Genomic DNA, 19,094 nt, shown 5'->3' on the forward strand with positions numbered 1-19,094 from the left:
ATGTCAGCAGAATGTCTCTGGTACAATTAGCCTAACTCAAAGCAGTGCATGTAAACAGAGCTAGGGCTTGATAAAAACAACTATACCTAAAAACATACCTTATGTTACTAAAAATCCTCTTTGTGGTTAAAAATGATCTTCTGTGGGATGTAAAAACACAAGTTGGTTACACTGAATAAATTGGGCAAGAAATCCCTATACGAAGGTAGTTAATGTTATTTCTGGTGCTTGCCACTCAACTAAAGTCTATATCAATCCACTGTTCACTGTGCATGCCAGAATCACACATGATGAAAATAAAAATATGTGCACATTATTCATCAGAGAGAAATAATGTCACACACACACAAAATAAAGTTAACGTATTAGTGGTGTCAATAAAGTGGGAGCAATTAACGGAAATGAATGACCTTTGCAAAAATGGTCTCTCTGAGGGGCAAGAGTCTAAAGTTGCAATCTTAACAGATAGCTGCCTTAGGCAGAGCAGTACTTCTCCGATGGTTGGGTTATCGTCGATCTCCTTCTACTCGTTTCTTGCGAACTAAGCCAAAGAGAAATTAAAATAAATTTAAAGAGAATAAAATTACTATTATTCAAAGCATTTTAGATTTTTAAATATTCACACACAAAAATAACAGTCCTACAAAATAAAAATAAAATGTATTTAGAATATACTGATCAGAATTCTCAATTATCTGTGTCTATGGATGGGAGCAGAATCATCTGAACATTTTTTTAAAAGGTCTTGGGATGGTATATCTCTGAGATTATGAGAACCTAGCTAAGCTGCCCTATCTTCCTTTAAATTTTTTTTGTTCAAGCAAATTGTCAGATTTATTTTGTGTGCGTGTGTTTTAAAGTGTCTTTTTTCTGATAAGTGATTCTGACCATCCAAGGAAACTTCAACCTTTTTTTTTGCCTCCTAACTCTTGCTGGGCTATAGTCATTATGTCAGCTTAAAAGTTGTAAATAAAGTGACTCTCTCAGATCAAGGCTAAAACACAATTTTGATCTCCCACTAGTAAATAATTAAGATAAGTTCTATAATGAAAAGTTCTCTTACTCAGCACAAAACTGGAATAAATAGCATTTTGTGCTTATGACATAAGAATATTTCATATTAAGTATCTAGTTAGGTCAGGAGGCCTTCATAAAATACCTACTACATTTTAAGTGCTAGAAAAGGGGATTCTTAACCCATGTGAATTTCACAGACCTAATTCAATCTATTTGATTGCCTTGGTTATCTTATGTATTTTATGCATTTAAAAGCATTATTCTGAGAAGGGATACAACTACAGGCTTTCAACCAGGTTATCAAGGGGGGGTCCATGTCACCAAGAAAAAAAAATAGGTTAAGAACTCCTGATCCTAGGGCAGCTAAGTGGTGCAGTGGATAGAGTACCGGTCCTGGAGTCAGGAGGACCTGAGTTCAAATGTGACCTCAGACACTTAATAATTACCTAGCTGTGTGACCTTGGGCAAGTTACTTAGCCCCATTGCCTTGAAATAAAAAATTAAAAAAATAAGTTAAAAAAAGAAAAAAGAACTCCTGATCCTGATGCACCTATTACCCAGTTATAATTAAGAGTATTTGAAGTGGGGAGTGTAGGAGAGAAACTAGGATGATATTAACAACTCTTTCCTTCACTGCAATTACCTAGAAATACCTGTCACCAGGCACCAATTGAGGGTTACATAACAAATTATTGTCATAGGGCCCCTAAATCTTTATTAGTAATCTGAAAATTGAACTTGATTTTTTTTAAACCACTTGATTCAATAGAGCAAAATATAAGTTTAAAGACTTTCCTCCAACAAGGTATTTCCTATGTATGTTTTACCATTTAATTATACACTGATTATGTGTATAAAATAAGGCAAAAAACCTAGGCACCAAATATGTCTGTCTATTGTGTTAAACTCAAATTGAAACAGATGGGGCAGCAAAATCAATCTCTTTGATTCATAAAGATATAATACTATTAGGGCAGTTAGGTGGCACAGTGAGAGAGTACCAGTCCTGGAGTCAGGAGGACCTGGGTTCAAATTCAGACTCAGATACTTAATAATTACCTAGCTGTGTGACCTTGGGCAAGTCACTTAACCCCATTACCTTACAAAAATAAGATGCTATACTATTGTTTTTTGGATTCTTTGATACTTCAACTTACTTGAAACCTCATCACTGTGGGGACTCCCTCCAATGATAATGACCACATGCAGCCCTTGTTCATGTCCCTAAATTTTCCAGAGGGGGTTCACCTAACATACTGGATTGTTCTTCTATACATTGCCTATATACTAATGAGGTGGCACAGTGGATAGGGTCTAGATTCAGGAAGACCTGATATCAAATCTAACCTTGGACATTTACTGGCCATATGACCATAGGCAAGTCACTTAAACTGTTTGCCTCAGTTTCTGTTAATAGCAAAATGGAGATAATAACAGCACCTACTTCTCATGGTTATTATAAGATCAATTGAGATAATATTTATAAAGCATTTATCATAGTGCCTAGTATTAAATAGGATGAGGAAGCTGAGACAGAGCTAATGGTCACACAGCTAGTAAGTGTCTGAGACTGGATTTGAACTCAGAAAGAAGAATCTTCCTGACTCCAGGTCCAAAACTCTGTACTACCTAGCTGCCTGACCATTTGTTAGATATATTGGGGATTCTCTTCAGGAATTGTTTGGACTAGGTGGCCATTGAAATCTCAATTCTGTGATTCTGTGAAGTAATCTTGCATTATTTCCATACTGTTGAAATATTTAAGGCAATATTTTAGCTCAAGCATATTAAATGCTTCTTTATAGTCAAATGGGACCTTGTATTCATATAACTATAAATGTAGTCTACTGTAGGAAATTGTTTACAAGAAATTGACCATCCTCTTCTGATAATTTCATCAAAGGATGAACATTTTCTCAGAGATTTTTTGAACAAAGAGCAAAGTAATATATGTATGAGGTGATAATGATGTGCAAATTACTTGGGATAAGCAATGATTTATATATGGTTTCATTTTTTAATGTATGTGTGCTCCCATGAAAGTAGACTGACTTACATGAAACCTTTCTGAGCTGATTTCTTGACTTTTGTTCATTTTTCACCAGCTGAGTGCTATAAATTTAGTGGTACACACAAATGTGGTAGCTCTCCTTTGACCAATTCTTAGTTGTGTGGTTTTAAAAAATAGATGCTAGTCCAGGGAAAAGTGAAAAAATTATAATTCTTAAAGAGCACACTTCCATGAGTGTAAATAGTGCAGTGATTGGTGTGAAAGCCAAACATTTCAAGGATCATTCAAACCCATCACAAAAATGGGATCAGTTAAACAGAACAAAGTAAAGGAATCTAAAATGAAAAACACCATCAAGAATTTAAAAAAATATATTGCTAAAAAAAAATCAGTCAAATAAAAACTTAGAAAATAAATAAATACTTTCAGAGACCTGGCAATGTAAGGGACTGTTGCTGATCCATCTACTTTGTGGTATAGACTTCTTGAAGTTGGGAGGAGAGAGAAAAGACTAGTTAAAACAATGCAGTCACTAAACCATTCTTTTAAAAGTATGGTCACATGCAAGACAATACAAAGACTGGAGAAATATATTGGAGCAAGGCAATTTCTCACTGATGAAATTCATTTTTTTATTTAAGGCTGTACTAACTGATATTAAAATTAGCCTGTAAGACTTGTAAGATCTAGGCCTCATCAACAAACTATAAAACATTCATTCCCCCTACCCCCCAAAAAAAACTGCTTGGGAGATTTGACTTCTAGAAGATCTGGAAGTCTTGTTCCCATTGAGAGAATGATGAAGAATGATGAAGAGAAATACATTTACTATTTTTGAACTCTGGAAGAGAAATCTTTCTGACTTGTTCTGGAATTGTTTGAGGTGGTTGGTACTGCAATAGCTACAATGCTGGGTTTAACTCAGGAAGCCCTGAATTAAAATATAGTTTGGGATGTTTATTAGTTGTGTGACCTCAGCAAGTTACTACCCTGTGTACCTCATTTTTCTTAATTGTAAACTAGGGATAAAATCGTACCAATTCAAGAGGGTTCTTGTAAGAATTAAGTGAGATAATTTGTGTAAAAGTGTCTGGCACATAGAAGTTACAATTTCCCTTTCCTTCTGCCTCTACAATTTCATGTAAACACATCAGGAACTATGAAATTAAAATTTGAACATGTTTGCAACTTTCCCATTATTTACTTTTTGGGGGGGGGCAAGGCAATGGGGTTAAGTGGTTTGTCCAAGGCCACACAGCTAGGTAATTATTAAGTGTCTGAGGCTGGATTTGAATTCAGGTACTTCTGACTCCAGGGCCAGTGCTCTATCCACTGCGCCGCCTAGCTGCCCCCATTATTAACTTTTAAAAATTATCAGTGAGAATGCAGGCAACTCTGGATCTAATGGCTGATTTAAAACTGCCTTTAACTTAAATGTTAGCAGCTTTTTGATTCTCCAAAATTTCATGGATCAGGAGCAAAAGTCATAACCCAATGAACTTCTCTTTTTCTTTAATGTGGCTTACTCACACTAAGTTTTCCTTCTAATTTCCTTATGACTTTAGACAGTTCAAATAACTTTTCTGATGGTTAATCTACTTTAATACCATTTCATAGACTGACCATCAAGAGGTAAGAAGATCTAGTTTTGAAGTAGCCCCCTTTTAAATTGAATTACGTGACCAATTTTATAAAAGATATTTTCAGATGGCTAACAAGATCAAAGGAAAAAAGAGAGTAGGAATATTTCAGTCAGTACTTATTAGTATCAAAGCAGTGCTATCCACCCCCAGCATTAAATGGAAGAAGAGAGGAAAGTTAAGTAGGGAAACTGTTTGGAGGGTGTCTCAGTTCCTTTTTAGATACTTTTGAGTTGAGTCTTTACAGATAATCTGTGAATTTCTGTAAATTCTCCCAGATCAGACATACCCTTAAAAGCAAGAGTAAATAAGAATCCTAAAAGTCAAATGTAAGTGATTTAGGGAATAACTCCTTATTCCTCCCCATTGGAATGATAGTTAAGGACAATGTGTAAATGCATTTAATTTGAATTAGTGAATATTTACTAAATACCTAAAAGGTACAGTTAAATAAGATTTAAAAACAAAAGATAAGTCAAAAACCAAAGGCTACTTATGGTAAGAGGAGATGAAATTCTTGTTTTGATGGAATGGTTTAAGTCAAGAATTCTTGACTTTTCTTGTGTTCTAGACCCCTTTATCAGTCTGGGAAAGCTTATAGACCCCTTCTCTAAATAATGTTTTGAAATGCATAAAATTTACTACCATTGGGTTACATGATAAATAAGTAATATTGAAATACAGTTATCAAAACATTAGGGGGAAAAAACCATGTTCATGAATCTAGTTTAGGTAAACCATAAGTATTGAGTATTAGGATGATTCCATTAGCAATGACTCTGATGAAGTACTACTAAATGATTCTGAAGTTAATAGGAATGGTCATTTATTAAATTATTGTTATTTGAAATGTAAAGATGGAACTGTCTAAAAATGACCATCATGCTCCTGTAGTTTTAAATATTCTATCATCCACTAAATGCAAGGCATCTAAAAAGCTACACAATAACCATTATTAAAATTATGATATTTTACCTAAATCATTATTCTTGGTGATAGCAGCTGCTACCCTGGTACGTGGCCCTTGTTTTGTAAACTGGTATCCAAACTTGAGAATCATTGAATTTTCCTCAAGCATCTGGGCAATTTCCATTTCTACCGCTGTTCCCAACTGCTGTCTCTGGTTTGTGAATAGAGGTATACAAACATACATACACACACACACACACACACACACACACACACACAGAGAAGACACACCAAGAAAGAAGAGGAAACATTTACTTTCATGAGATATAAATCAAATCACTAATAGGTTTAATAGGAAAAAAGAGTAGGTTTATTTTGGCTTTTAAAAGATAAAGGCAAAAAAAAGATTAATTTGTAACTCAATCTATCCAACTGAATTAAGATTCTGCTTTAGACAATGTCATCATAGCAAATTTAAAAGTAAACATCAATTGATATGTGTCTGCCACCTGACTTCCTAATCTTTCCAGATTGAAGAAACTGAGAAAATCACTTATGAAGAAGGAAAAAAAAAAGAGAAATGGAGAGAAAATTAAAACCAAAGTTAATATTTGGTGGTACTTGTATTCTACCGAATGTTTGTAAGGAAGGCAGTATGGTGTAATGGAAGAAGTTTTGGCCTTGGAAATAAGAGATCTGAGATCTAATGCTTGCTTTGATACTAATTTAATTATGTGACCTTAAGCAAATTGCTTCATCTTTTGTTGAATGATGAGGTTGGACCAGATGCTTACTAAGATCTTTCTGTTTTAACATGGATAAATAATCAAATGGAGTTCTCAAAAATTAAATGACATCATATTTACTAAAGTAATTATTGAATGTGGCCCCTATAGGTTCAAATCTGAAAGTCAATAATATTAAACTTCACCAACTGGTCAGTTTGACCTCTTCCTAGGGCACAAATCTAACCATTTCTAGACTCATAAAAGTTCAGAGGCCCCCATTCCATCAAGAGAAAAATATGAACTTCTCTACTTGGCACTTTAAACCCATACATGACTTACCTTTTAATGCTTATTGAACATTCCTCCCTTTTACATCCTCTACATTCCATCCAGATTGGCCTACTTTCCCCAAATTCAGCATAACAATTTCTGCTTTTGTGGTTTTGTATAGGGCATCCTCCTTGCCTACAATGTTCCATCCTCTTACCTTTATCTTCTAGAAGTCCTAGCCTTCTTCAAGATCCAACTCAGGTAATAGTAATAATAACATCAATTTCTCATATAATATTTTCTGATGATAATGACAAACAACAACAATAATAATAGCTATTTACATGGCAAGTCAAGGTTTGCAAAATGCTTTTCAAATATTATCTCATTTTTCCCTCATGACAACCTTGGAAGATAAGTGCTATTATTCTTCTTCTCATTTTTATAGATGAGGAAGCTAAGGCAAACAGGTGAAATGATTTGCCCAAGGTCATAACTAGCTAATATCTGAGGACAGATTTGAATTCAGGGGTTACTAACTCTAGTCCACCATTGCAAACTGTCCACTGATTCTCCTTCATAGTTAACTGATCTTTCCTCAAATGATTATGTATTACTCTAGCTATTTACGTGTTATACTTCCTAGTACAATGAAGGCAGGGATTAATTTTCAATTTATCTTTGAGGCCCAGGACTTCTATGTGTCTTGTGAAATAGGTGTTTAATCATATATTTGATTTGGATAATCTGTAAGTTAAAGGTCACAAATTTAATCTGATTCTCCTCTGACTCTTGTCACAATTGATTGCAAGTCCAAATGATTTGCCTAATTGGACATCACAATAATTCCTCAATTTTTTAGAAAATTGTAATCATATTTGTATTAAATTGAGGGAAAAGATTGTTAAGATTGAGGCACAAGGTACTTGGTAATGAATTAGAGGGAGGAAGTTAAAAACAGGAATTTTTAAAAAAAACTAAGAGTAGGGGCAGTTAGGTGGCACAGTGGATAGAGTATGGCCCTGGAGTCAGGAGAAGCTCAGTTCAGATTCAGCCTCAGACACTTAATTGTCTAGATGTGACACCTTGGGCAAGTCACTTAACCCCATTGGCTTGCCAAAAAAAAAAGTAACAAGCTACATTTTTGAAACTGTAAAACAAATAATGAAAGGCCTGCCTAGAGAGAGAAGATGGGTGTGTGTGTGTGTGTGTGTGTGTGTGTGTGTGTTAAAGACACTACAACTGCATTCCTCTCCTCTTTCTCTCCTTTAGCAGCTAAGGGTTACTCGATTTGTTTAAATTTGTATGTACTTAGGTTTTCCCAACACTGCTAGAAAGAACTCTAGAAGCAGTTTTTGAAAGCACCACAAGATGGGGACATCAATCTGCAAAAACAACTGCTCTCTAAAAATGAAAAGACTCCCCAAAAGGGTCTGGAGATTTTTTTTTTCTGGTCTGAAAATGTTTTGGCCCAGTCCCATGTTCATCCTCCCCTCCAAGGTCTTTAGGTATCCACCTTCCCTTTGTAGTATAAATACTTTTCTATCAACTTTTTTCAAAGCTTTGTTTATTTGCTCCTATTTTTTCATTCAGAGGATTACAGTTTTAGGAAAAAGGGTTAAATAAATTAGGTCATGAACATTAGGATTGCATTGTTGCTTTTCTAGGCAAATCCACTGTCATTGATCTGAATGTTCTATTTGGACAATTTGTCACTTATGCTTATATTGTGCTTATGGTTTAATAAACATTTTCACATCCCTTATGTAATTTGATTTTCACAATAACCTTCTGAGGTTGTCAGGGAAGGTATTATTGTTATTGTTATCATAAGGAAACTGAGTCTCAGAGAGGTTGTGATCTAACCAAAATCAAATAGGTAATAAGAGAGAGTGTGTTGAGATACATATCTAGATTTTTCTGAATCCAAGTTTAGGCTGGAGAATAATGCTGCCTCTCATTTATTTAAAAACTTCGGGGACTTTCCTATTAAAAGTATTTTGTTTGTAAGTTTTTCCAGGGATTATTAAAACAAGATTTTTATCATGGCACATATGGTTTCATATTCTTGGCTTTGGCATTTAATTGAGCTTCAGTTTCCTTTCTATAAAATGGGGAGGATACTAAAACCTGCCTTTCATAGGGTTGGTGGGAGTAAATATTTTTGTAAAAGAAAAATGGGCAACTCCTTTTTTAGAAGGTTCCTATCTCCTACTCCTATCTCCTATCTCCTTTACAAGTAAGTTGTTTTATAGAATCATAAGATATTGTGAGGAGTCTGGAATCAGAAAGACCTGAGTTCAAATCTAGTCTTAGACACTTATTAGCTGGGTGATTCTGGGTAAGTTACTTACTGTCTGACTTAGTAAAATTGTAAAATGTTCCTCCAGTTGTTGTGAAGATCAAATGAAATAATATTTTTAAAGTGCTTAACTAAATCAATCAATGTGTGTTTCCCTTTTAAAAGATTATTTAAATCTAATATTTTTATTTTTCAACTAAAGAAACTGAGACCCTGAAATGAGCAAGGGCTTATCCAAAGAACTGGGATTCCAGGCCAGGTCCTCTGATTCCAAACCAGAGCTATGTCCATTTTGTTACATTGTTCTTTTGACTAATCTGTTATGTGCTCCCTTGACTGTTCTATTTTTCATAAGTGATAACTTTATGGAATTATAATTAGAGCTTTACTGACATCATCTTGTTTATCTGGTGCCTTGGGCTCTTGGCCATCACTCAGTGGAATCTCCATAGGCATGCACTCCGGAACCTTGTCTGCCACTTACTTTTCTATATTAGATTCAACTCCCAATTATGCCTTTGGAACAAAGTTATAATGGAACACCAAGTTCTCATTCTGGATTTCTGCATCTTATTGACTTAAGCTAAGCTCTTCAGCTAAACCAATAATGCTCTTTCCCTCTTCTTGTCACAAGGAGAAAAAAGTATAACAGAGAAGTCAAATATTAGAATTTGGTCAGTCTATTCTGGGGTGACTTTAGATGAACTATGAGATTAGTACGTTGAGAGGATTTGAGGTGACAAATGTAGGCTGCATATTCATATTTTCTTTTTTTTTTTTTTAGGTTTTTGCAAGGCAAATGGGGTTAAGTGGCTTGCCCAAGGCCACACAGCTAGGTAATTATTAAGTGTCTGAGATCGGATTTGAACCCAGGTACTCCTGACTCCAAGGCCGGTGCTTTATCCACTACGCCACCTAGCCGCCCCTGCGTGTTCATATTTTCAAAGATCAAGATTGAAATTTTCAAGGGTCAAGATTATTAGGAAGATTTTTAAGATGGTAGAACTTCTAGAAGCAAGGATTTTGGGGGTATGGATTCTGAAATGGGGTTTTGAAATGACTTAAGCCATCTTACATACAAAAATGTAAATACACTTTGAAATAAGCAGAGTTCAGATCTCTTAGCAATGTTTCTCTAGAGTTTTGAAAAAACCTTTCCATGAATTTTTCATTACTTCATAATTTAGTCTCAGTTAGTTCCATTTAAACATCCAGTTACTCTACCTCTTCTTTCCTTTCTTGGTGCTCTTAATAGCCCCCATCCTTCCACCTTTGTCTCAGGTTAATGTAGCAATTTATAGGAAAGTACCCATGGGATACCCATAGCTCATAATCCTGAATTTGACCAGAATGAATAAGAAATAGGTTCTATGGGTATTCTGGGCAAGCAAGTTGGAGTTGGGCTAGGGGGTGAGGGAGTCCAATCTCAATACCAGAGATGTACAGGTTCACAAAAAGGATGCCTTGCCTATTCTCTTCCCCATCTTGGCTGAATTATTTAAGTTCAGGAGTAAGTTCAAGGAATAAAGAAGTTGGAAATGATCCAGGCTGTCCAAGACTCCTGAACTGGGTCAGAAAATGAAGGAATAATACAGAATAGCACAGCACAGGCATGTATCCTTTCTTCTTCAAACCATACCCTTGGATCTAACTGGAATTGAAGACAGATCCAGTGCAAGGTATTCAGGAGACTTTCAGATTAGATCTTCAGTTCTAGTCCATGGAGCTAGCAAAATGGCACCCCCTTGTCTCTATCAGATTCCCCCTTTCTCACTAATCTTAATTTTTTTTGTCTACTGAGTGCTTCCTGTTGCCTATAAATATGCCCTTTTCTCCTTCATTCTTAAAAAAATCCTTATTTGATGTGTTCATTCCTGCTAGGTGTCATCTAATAAATCTCCTCTCTGTTGTGACTATTAAACTCCTTAATAAGATTGTCTATAAAATTGTTACCTCCAATTCTTCTCTCATTCTCTCTCTCTCTCTCTCTCTCTCTCTTTTAGTTTTTGCAAGGCAATGGGGATTAAGTAGCTTGCCCAAGGCCACACAGCTAGGTAATTATTAAGTGTCTGAGGCCGGATTTGAACCCAGGTACTCCTGACTCCAGGGCCGGTGCTCTATCCACTGCGCCACCTAGCTGCCCCTCTCTCATCCTCTTTTCAACTTTATGTAGTCTAATTTCTAATTTTTGAATTCAGCTGCTTCTCAGTGTTCATCCTTCTTCTCCTCTCTGCCACCTTTAACTGATGACCAACCTTCTTTTCTCTCCTGGCTCTCCTCTTATCTGTTTGATTACTCCTCAGTCTCCTTTGTTGGATCTTCATCTAGGTCATGCCAGCAAACCATCCATTAAAGCTCTGTTCTGGAACTTTTTTCTTCTCCTCCTTTACCAACTTGTTTGATAATCTCATCAGTTCTCCCTTCCCTCCTTGTTACTCTCTTCTCTCTAAGTTTTTGGGACATCATTCTCTCCTGGTTCTCCTCCTATTGATCTGACCACACCACAATTTCATTTACTGTAACTTCATCTAAAATATTCCCTTTCTGTATCTGTGATGGAGAATACCATCTGTATCCAGAGAAAGAATTGTGGAGTTTGAACAAAGACCAAAGACTATTACCTTTAATTAAAAAAAAAGTTATCTTATTATGTAATTTTTCTATCTCTTATACTTTATTTTTCTTCCTTAAGGATATGATTTCTCTCTCATCACATTCAACTTAGATCAAGGTATACCATGGAAACAATGTAAAGACTAACAGATTAGGGGCGGCAAGGTGGCGCAGTGGATAGAGCACCGGCCCTGGAGTCAGGAGTACCTGGGTTCAAATCCGGTCTCAGACAATTAATAATTATCTAGCTGTGTGGCCTGGGATAAGCCACTTAAGCCCGTTTGCCTTGCAAAAAAACCTAAAAAAAAAAAGACTAACAGATTGCCTTCTGTGGGAGGTGAGGGGAGGGAAGCAAGATTGGGGAAAAATTTTAAAATTCAAAATAAATAAAAGCTTTCTTAAAAAATAAAATAAAATATTCTTAGAAAACAATAGGTGTCCCACAGGATTTGTTCTGGGTTTCCCTTATCTTCAGCCTCTCTATTACTTCGTTTGGTGATTTCATCACTCATAGATTAAGTTATCATCTCCATAATGAAGATTCTCAAATCTACCTTTCTTTCTTCAATCTCTCTGCTGACTTCCAATCTCACATCCCCAACAGTTTTTCAGATATCTAGAATTAGATGTCCACATCTTAAAGGCAACATATCCAAAACAGAATTCATTATCTTTTCCCCTTAACCCTCCTTGGATCTTAACTAATCTATTACTGTAGATAGCAATACCATCTTCCTGATTCTTCAGGCTCTCCCAATGAAGGAATTATCCTTAATGCCTTACCTTTCAACTCTTCCCTATCCAATCTATTGCCATAGCCAAATGATTTTACCTTTGCAAAATCTCTCATTTGTACCTCCTTTTTCCCTCTGACACTGCTACCATTCTAGGGTGGCTCCTCATCACCTTACACCTGCATAATTATAACAGATTTCTGGTTAGTCTGACTGCTTCAAGTCTCTCCCCAACCTGTCCTCTACTCAGCCACCAAAAATTTTCCTGAAATGCTACTGTGTAACTCCTCATTCCTAAATAAATTTTAATGGTTCTTTATTGCTTCTAGGATCAAATACAAATTCCTTTGTCATCATTCAAACCTTTCTAGTTTTCTTACGCCTTCCTCTCTGACATGTACTCCTTACTTCTAGTTGTTCTTTGAAAAAGATATCCTCTTTCTTATCTCTATTTTTTCTGACTATCCCCCATATTTGAAATGCTCTTCCTCCTCATCTCTACTTACTGGTTTTCCTGGATTCCTTCAAAGTTTCAACAAAACTCTCATCTCCTTCAGGAAACCTTTCCCAATTCTTCTTTGTGTATGTGTGTGGAAGGGTGGGCAGGTGGGGTACTTTTTTCTTCATTTAAAAAAAATTAATTCTAACCCCTCTTAATTCTAGTGTCTTCCTTTATTAATTATTTCCTATTTCTTCTGTACGTAGCTTGTCTCAACATTTATTTGCTTATTGTCTCCTCCATTAGATTGTGGGCAGGGATTGTTTTTTGCTTCTTTTTGTGTCCCTAGCACTTAAATATTCACTGAACATCTGAACTTAGGTTAGGGACCTTTGTGGCTATTATATCTCTGCTTGAACTTCGTCCCCTCCCCAAGAAGTGGCAGGCAATAATTAGAGCTAGCCATATGAAGGAAAGGAGAAAAGGGGGGAGGGATTGTTTGGGGGAATCAGCACCAGTGACTGCATTAGGCTTGTTGATTTGCACTTGCTCACACAGAACATGATTTATCCACACTGGACACGTTGGCAATATTTCATGAGGAAACGGAAGTAATTTTTAAAATGGTATCTGAGTTCCTATGTGTGGCAATCTTCTTTCCCTTTCTTGATTAGATAGGATTGAAGGAGGAGTCAAAGATGAAGTTAGGCTGGGCTAAGCTAAATTGAGAATGATGGTCTCCCACTGCTCACTCCGGCATATCCACCCTAATCCCAGACTAGCATGGATAAGCTTTGGGTCCCCAGTCCCCCATTCCTGCAGAGTGGAAGCAGATGCTTGGGCTTACCTGATTGTCTATCTTGATCTCTGTCAGGGTCTCATTTTCTTTCAGGGCATCCACCAGTGCCAGAATTCCAGTTCCAGTAATAAAGTTGGACTCAATATTTAGACTTTTCAAAGTCTTGTTTACTTTTAACATATCTGCAAAAGCCTGAACACACAAGGAAGAAGATTCCATGAACATTTCCAAGGCATTCTGTACAGAAGCACTCAGCAAACTCAACAAAGAGGTTTGCTAACACTTCATCAAGAAAAATGTGGATTCTAATAAGCTATTCCCCAAACAGGATGTTACACAGGTCTCTAGGACCTCAAGTAGTCTGGAAATGAGAGCTTCTTTCCAGCAAGAAAGATCAATTCTAGCCCTACCTACCTTTATCTCCCTTCCCATTCCTTTTTTTCAATTTAAATATTTTTATTTATTTGTTTTTCCAACAACATGCAAGAGTAGTTTTCACCAATTTTTTTAGCAAGGTTTTGAGTTTTACATTTTTCTCCTGTCCTCCCTACCCCTGATATAAATCAATCTAATATAGGATCTACATGTGTAACTATGCTACACATAGATCTATATTAATCATGTTGTGAGAGAAGAATCAAATTCAAACAGAAGGAGAAAAAAAAACATTAGAGAGAAAAAAAAACTTACTACAAAGACACCTTTTAAAAATTAAAGATAGTAAGCTTTGGCCTTCATTTAAACCCCCCATAGTTTCTTCTCTGGCTATGGATGGTATTTTCCATTACAAGTCTTTTAGAATTGTCTTTGATTATTGTACTGCTCCAATGGACAGGTCCATCCCAGTTGATCATCACCCAGTGTTGTTGTTAGTGTGTATAATATTCTTCTGCTCATTTCACTCAGCACCATTCCTTTTTATTATTTTTATTTTTATTTCATTTTTTTATTCTGTGAGAATAAAGGCTCCATCTTTCTGTTTGTATCTGTATTCAGAATACTTAGCTCAGTACCTGGTGTTATATAATAAGCATTTAATACATCCTTCTTGACTGAATTATTTATGGAGCTTAGTGCCTTGCTCAGCAGTTTCCTTATGATTTGCCCAAATTATTTATTTTAAAGTGTTTAAAAATTCTGGTTATTTGATATCTCCTGGTAGTTTCAGGTAATGAAAATGGTCCCCCCCCTCTAAAATCATAACTAATGTGTATTTCCTTACTAATAGGGAGTAGGTAGGTGGTATAATGGTTAGTGTACTGGACCCTGAAATCAGGAGGACCTGAATTCAAATCCAGCCTCAGACACTTACTTGCTGTGTGATCCTGGGCGAGTCAATTAACACCTATTACCTTCTCCCCAAAATTAATTATAGTAATAAAAAAGAAAACTTAACAGGAAAATAGATGTTATATAGGTTGTCCCAAATGTCTTAGTGCAGTTATTAAAGACTTTTGTTCTGTGGCACTTGGGCCACTTATGTCTTTGGCACCATCCTATATCTGTTTCTAATACATTGGGTTTTTCCTTTTTCTTTCTTTCTTCATATAAATATATAAAAGAACATATATGTAACTGGAAAAAAGCAAAATATTAAATAATTCTATTTAGTTTTTTGTTTTCCCCCAGTTACATGTATAAACAATTTATTTTATTTTATTTTTTTAAGTTTTTTGCAAGGCAAATGGGGTTAAGTGGCTTGTACAAGGCCACACAGCTAGGTAATTATTAAATGTCTGAGACTGGATTTGAACCCAGGTACTCCTGACTCCAAGGCCGGTGCTTTATCCACTACGCCACCTAGCCGCCCCATAAACAACTTTTAACATTCATTTTTAAAATTTTGAGTTAACAAGTTTTCTCCCTTCCTCATTCTCCACCCTCTCTCAATAAGAAAGCAAGCAAATAGGGCAGCTAGGTGGTGCAGTAGATGGAGCACTGGCCCTGGAATCAGGAGGACCTAAGTCCAAATCCAACCTCAGACGCTTAATAATTGCCTAGCTGTGTGATCTTGGGCAAGTCACTTAACCCCATTGCCTTAAATAAATTTTAAAAACCCTAAAAAAACAAAAAAAAGAAAGCAAGCAATATGATATTGTCTAAATATGTAGTCATGCAAAATATTTCCATAATAGTCATGTTGTAAAAGAAAACATAGATTTCTACTCCCCCCACAAAGAAACCTTAAATAAAATAAGTTTAAAAAAAGGATGTTTCAATATGTTTTTGTACACCATCAAATGAGGTGGGTTTTTCAAGTTTCATTTTTTAAAATATTACTTACAATTGCAACAGGGTCATTGCTTCGAGTAGCAGCCAGGCTGAATTTTTTCACATGGGTGTTTTTCTCCAAAGCCTTTGCAAACTCTTTCAGGGTTGGAATTGGAATATTCTATAATAATAAGAGGAGATTTAAGGCCATAAGACAACCATCATGAATTATAGACGCTCGACTTGTAAAATGTTCCATTCATCTAGAGTGAATTTTCAACCATCCATTTATCCTCTATTATTCTTCATTCTGGATAAGGACCAAGTTTTAAACTGGATAGACTGGACCAACTCTTTGACTTAATGATGCCTCCTTTCTAACATATATTGCTTAAATATAACCTATCACTTCCTTTCTTTTCAATTAGAAGGTTCCTACATCTGCCCCTTTCACTGCTGATAGTCCAGATAATTACAAAATTACTGAATTTTAGTGCTGGAAGGGATTCTAGTAGACATTTAATCCAATCCATTCATGAAAAATAATTTCCTCTAAAACAATAAATGGACATCTAGCTTTTCTCCACTATGAAGAAACCCAATGTCTTTGAACAGATAGCTCTAATTGCTCTAGGGAATTTTTCTTTATATCAAATTTAAATTTGCTTATTTATAGTTTCCACAAAACTGTTCCTATTTTTGTTTTCTGATGTCAGGGAGAACAAAATCTCATTCCTATTTCCATGTGAGAGTCTTTCATATACTTAAAGGCAGCCAGAATATTCATCCTGAGTCTTCTCTTTTATATGCCGTGTCTGTGTGTGTGTGTGTGTGTGTGTGTGTGTGTGTGTGCACATACACACCCCAATTCCTTTAATCAACCAAGGAAGGAATCAGGACTAGCTGAACGCCAAACTTAGGAAGAGGTAAGTTATAAAATTGGGAGCTCCCTGTATCTGTTTCTAATGAGCTGGGTATTTCTTCCTTTCTTTTTTCACACACACACACACACACACACACACACACACACACACATATTTAATTTGGCATTTTACTTTTCCTCAGTTACATGTAAAAACAATTTTTAACATTCATTTTTAAAACTGAGTTCCAAGTTTTTTCCCTTCTTCCTTCCTTACCCTCCCTCATTATGGCATCTTAGTTACCCGTTTCTGGACAACTCCAGCTTATCATTATCTAAGCATGAAAATATGATGACCAAAAATCAATATAGAACTCTAGATCTGATCTTTCCAGAAGCAGAGTTTTATAGGTGTACCACCTTCTCATTCCTAGAAGCTAATGGTTTTTTTTTTTTTTTTTTTTTTTTAGTTTTTGCAAGGCAAATGGGGTTAAGTGGCTAGGTAATTATTAAGTGTCAGACCGGATTTGAACCCAGGTACTCCTGACTCTGGGGCCAGTGCTTTATCCACTACACCACCTAGCTGCCCCTTAAGCTAAAGTTTTCTTAATGAAGTTTAAGATAGCATACTATCTTCCCAGGGGATCGATTTGTTACAGTATAAATATTTTTAATTTCTTCTTTCCTTGCTTCCCAATATTGAATGTATTTCAAGGAAAAAAAATCTGTCTCCTTCCACCCCCATTTTCCCCTTTTCCCTTCTCTTCATTCCATTTGTAAAGTCCTAAATGATCTTAAACATGGCTACAAATGCAACATACATTATCAAGCACCCATTATGCCCACTGTGTATAAAGTACTATGATAGGTTCTGGGGTTTATGAAAACTTAAGTGTGGTGCTAATGATACATCTCTATTAAGGAAAAGGGAAGTCATAAATTTTTTCATAACATTAAGCATCATAAAGAACCAATAACATCAACCTTTTTTTAAAACCCTTATAATTACGCAGAATTTCCTTTTAGAAAACTCACAAAAATCTCCCACTTTTCTTTCTATAATTTAGCCTGTTTTTCCTCAGGCACCAGCTTTTAAGACAAATAAAACACTAAAGTTTATGGTTTTCAGTTTCATACAATTATTTAAATTACTAATACTTTAATAATATTGTCCTCTACTTTTCATTGCCAATATATAGAATTTTAGTTACATTATGAATTAAACTGCCCTTTATATTGGATAATATATGATGTTAATAACATATAACATTTCTATAGAGAAATATATTCTGCATTCTAAATAAGCAAATAATGCACAAACTTTTGGAATATAATCCATTTTTAAACTGAGGACTGCCCAGTGACTGAAATATATTAGGTACTTACTAGTTGCTGACTAATTGTCCTACTATTAAAAATTTATATTGACAACATTCCCAGCTTCCATTCATTTAAAATTTCACAGTGCAAGTCTCTCCTTGTCCTCAAGATGTCAAATCCCCACCAGTTGTTATAATGGCATTTCTGAGCTTCATTACCTAAAAGGAATGGGACTTCTAATATTATCTTAACAGAAATATAAGTTGTGTTTTTTTTTCCATTTATGGACAGGAGGATATTTTGAAACATCAGGAAAAAAAACGATCAAATGCTCCTAAAAGCAATACTAATAGGTAATAAATGAAGATTATAAAGCCCAACTCTCATTTTACAGATAATGAAACTGAAGTGATAAATGATTAGAACAAGGTCACACAGAGCAGAAATGGGACTGGAATCAATTTTTTTTCAGGTTTTTTTGCAAGGCAAATGGGGTTAAGTGGCTTGCCCAAGGCCACACAGCTAGGTGTCTGAGGCTGGACTTGAACTCAGGTACTCCTGACTCCAGGGCCGGTACTCTATCCACTGTGCCACCTAGTTGCCCTGGAATCAATTTTTGAAGGAACTGGATAAAGGAACTGAGGTCCTTTCCAACTCTCTATCTAGATTCATCTGTCATTTTCTGGCTCCAAATCCATTATTCTTTGCATTATACCACAGGTTTGACAGGACAATTATTTCTATTATGACAACTATCAGGAGTAGCTATAGCTCTGCTAGAGCAAAGGGGAGTGTTGCCTTCAATTATTTACACTTTTATTTGACCCATAACTATTTCTTAGTCCTTATCAGTACAAAATTCTTACATTCATCCACCATTTGCTACCCCAAAAATGCTTTGTGGGTCAAATGTGGGTCAAATCTTTTTTGCTAGCCTATGCATATTTTTAACAGAGGATTATGTTTTTCTTGCTTTCTCAGTAGAGGGTGTGAAATAGGAGAGAAGAAAAGGTAGATCTTAATTTTCAATATTCTTTTTGGTAAAGTTTTCTCCCTCCCACCATTCTCTTCCTCTACCCTGGGATAGCAAGTAATCTGAAATAGATTATATGTGTACAGTTGTGTTACACATATTTCCATGTTAGTCACACTATGAAAGAATAATCAGAACAAAAAAGGGGAAAACCTTGAGAAGGAAAAAACAAAAAACAAATTTAAAAGGTGAAAATAGTATGCTTT

General features: G+C 35.6%; 1 protein-coding gene across 4 annotated transcripts in view; it reads right to left on the reverse strand.

The window, feature by feature from the left end:
* Window positions 1-352: 352 nt before the first annotated feature.
* The window catches only part of TMOD2 (tropomodulin 2), a 39,216-nt gene continuing 20,474 nt past the window's right edge, over window positions 353-19,094 (reverse strand). For 2 of the 4 annotated variants that reach the window (XM_074234675.1, XM_074234674.1), the window contains exons 7-10: window positions 15,747-15,854; window positions 13,511-13,654; window positions 5,644-5,788; window positions 353-541 (exon numbers count right to left, since the gene is read on the reverse strand). In XM_074234675.1, the coding sequence (XP_074090776.1) occupies window positions 507-541; window positions 5,644-5,788; window positions 13,511-13,654; window positions 15,747-15,854 (432 nt within the window). In that variant the 3' untranslated portion in view covers window positions 353-506. Of the gene's footprint in view, window positions 542-5,643; window positions 5,789-11,769; window positions 12,404-13,510; window positions 13,655-15,746; window positions 15,855-19,094 lie in introns of those variants that run through there. The other 2 variants (XM_074234676.1, XM_074234677.1) reach the window with 2 other exon arrangements.

Source organism: Macrotis lagotis, chromosome 4, assembly GCF_037893015.1.
Source record: "Macrotis lagotis isolate mMagLag1 chromosome 4, bilby.v1.9.chrom.fasta, whole genome shotgun sequence".
Taxonomy (NCBI): Eukaryota; Metazoa; Chordata; class Mammalia; order Peramelemorphia; family Peramelidae; genus Macrotis; species Macrotis lagotis.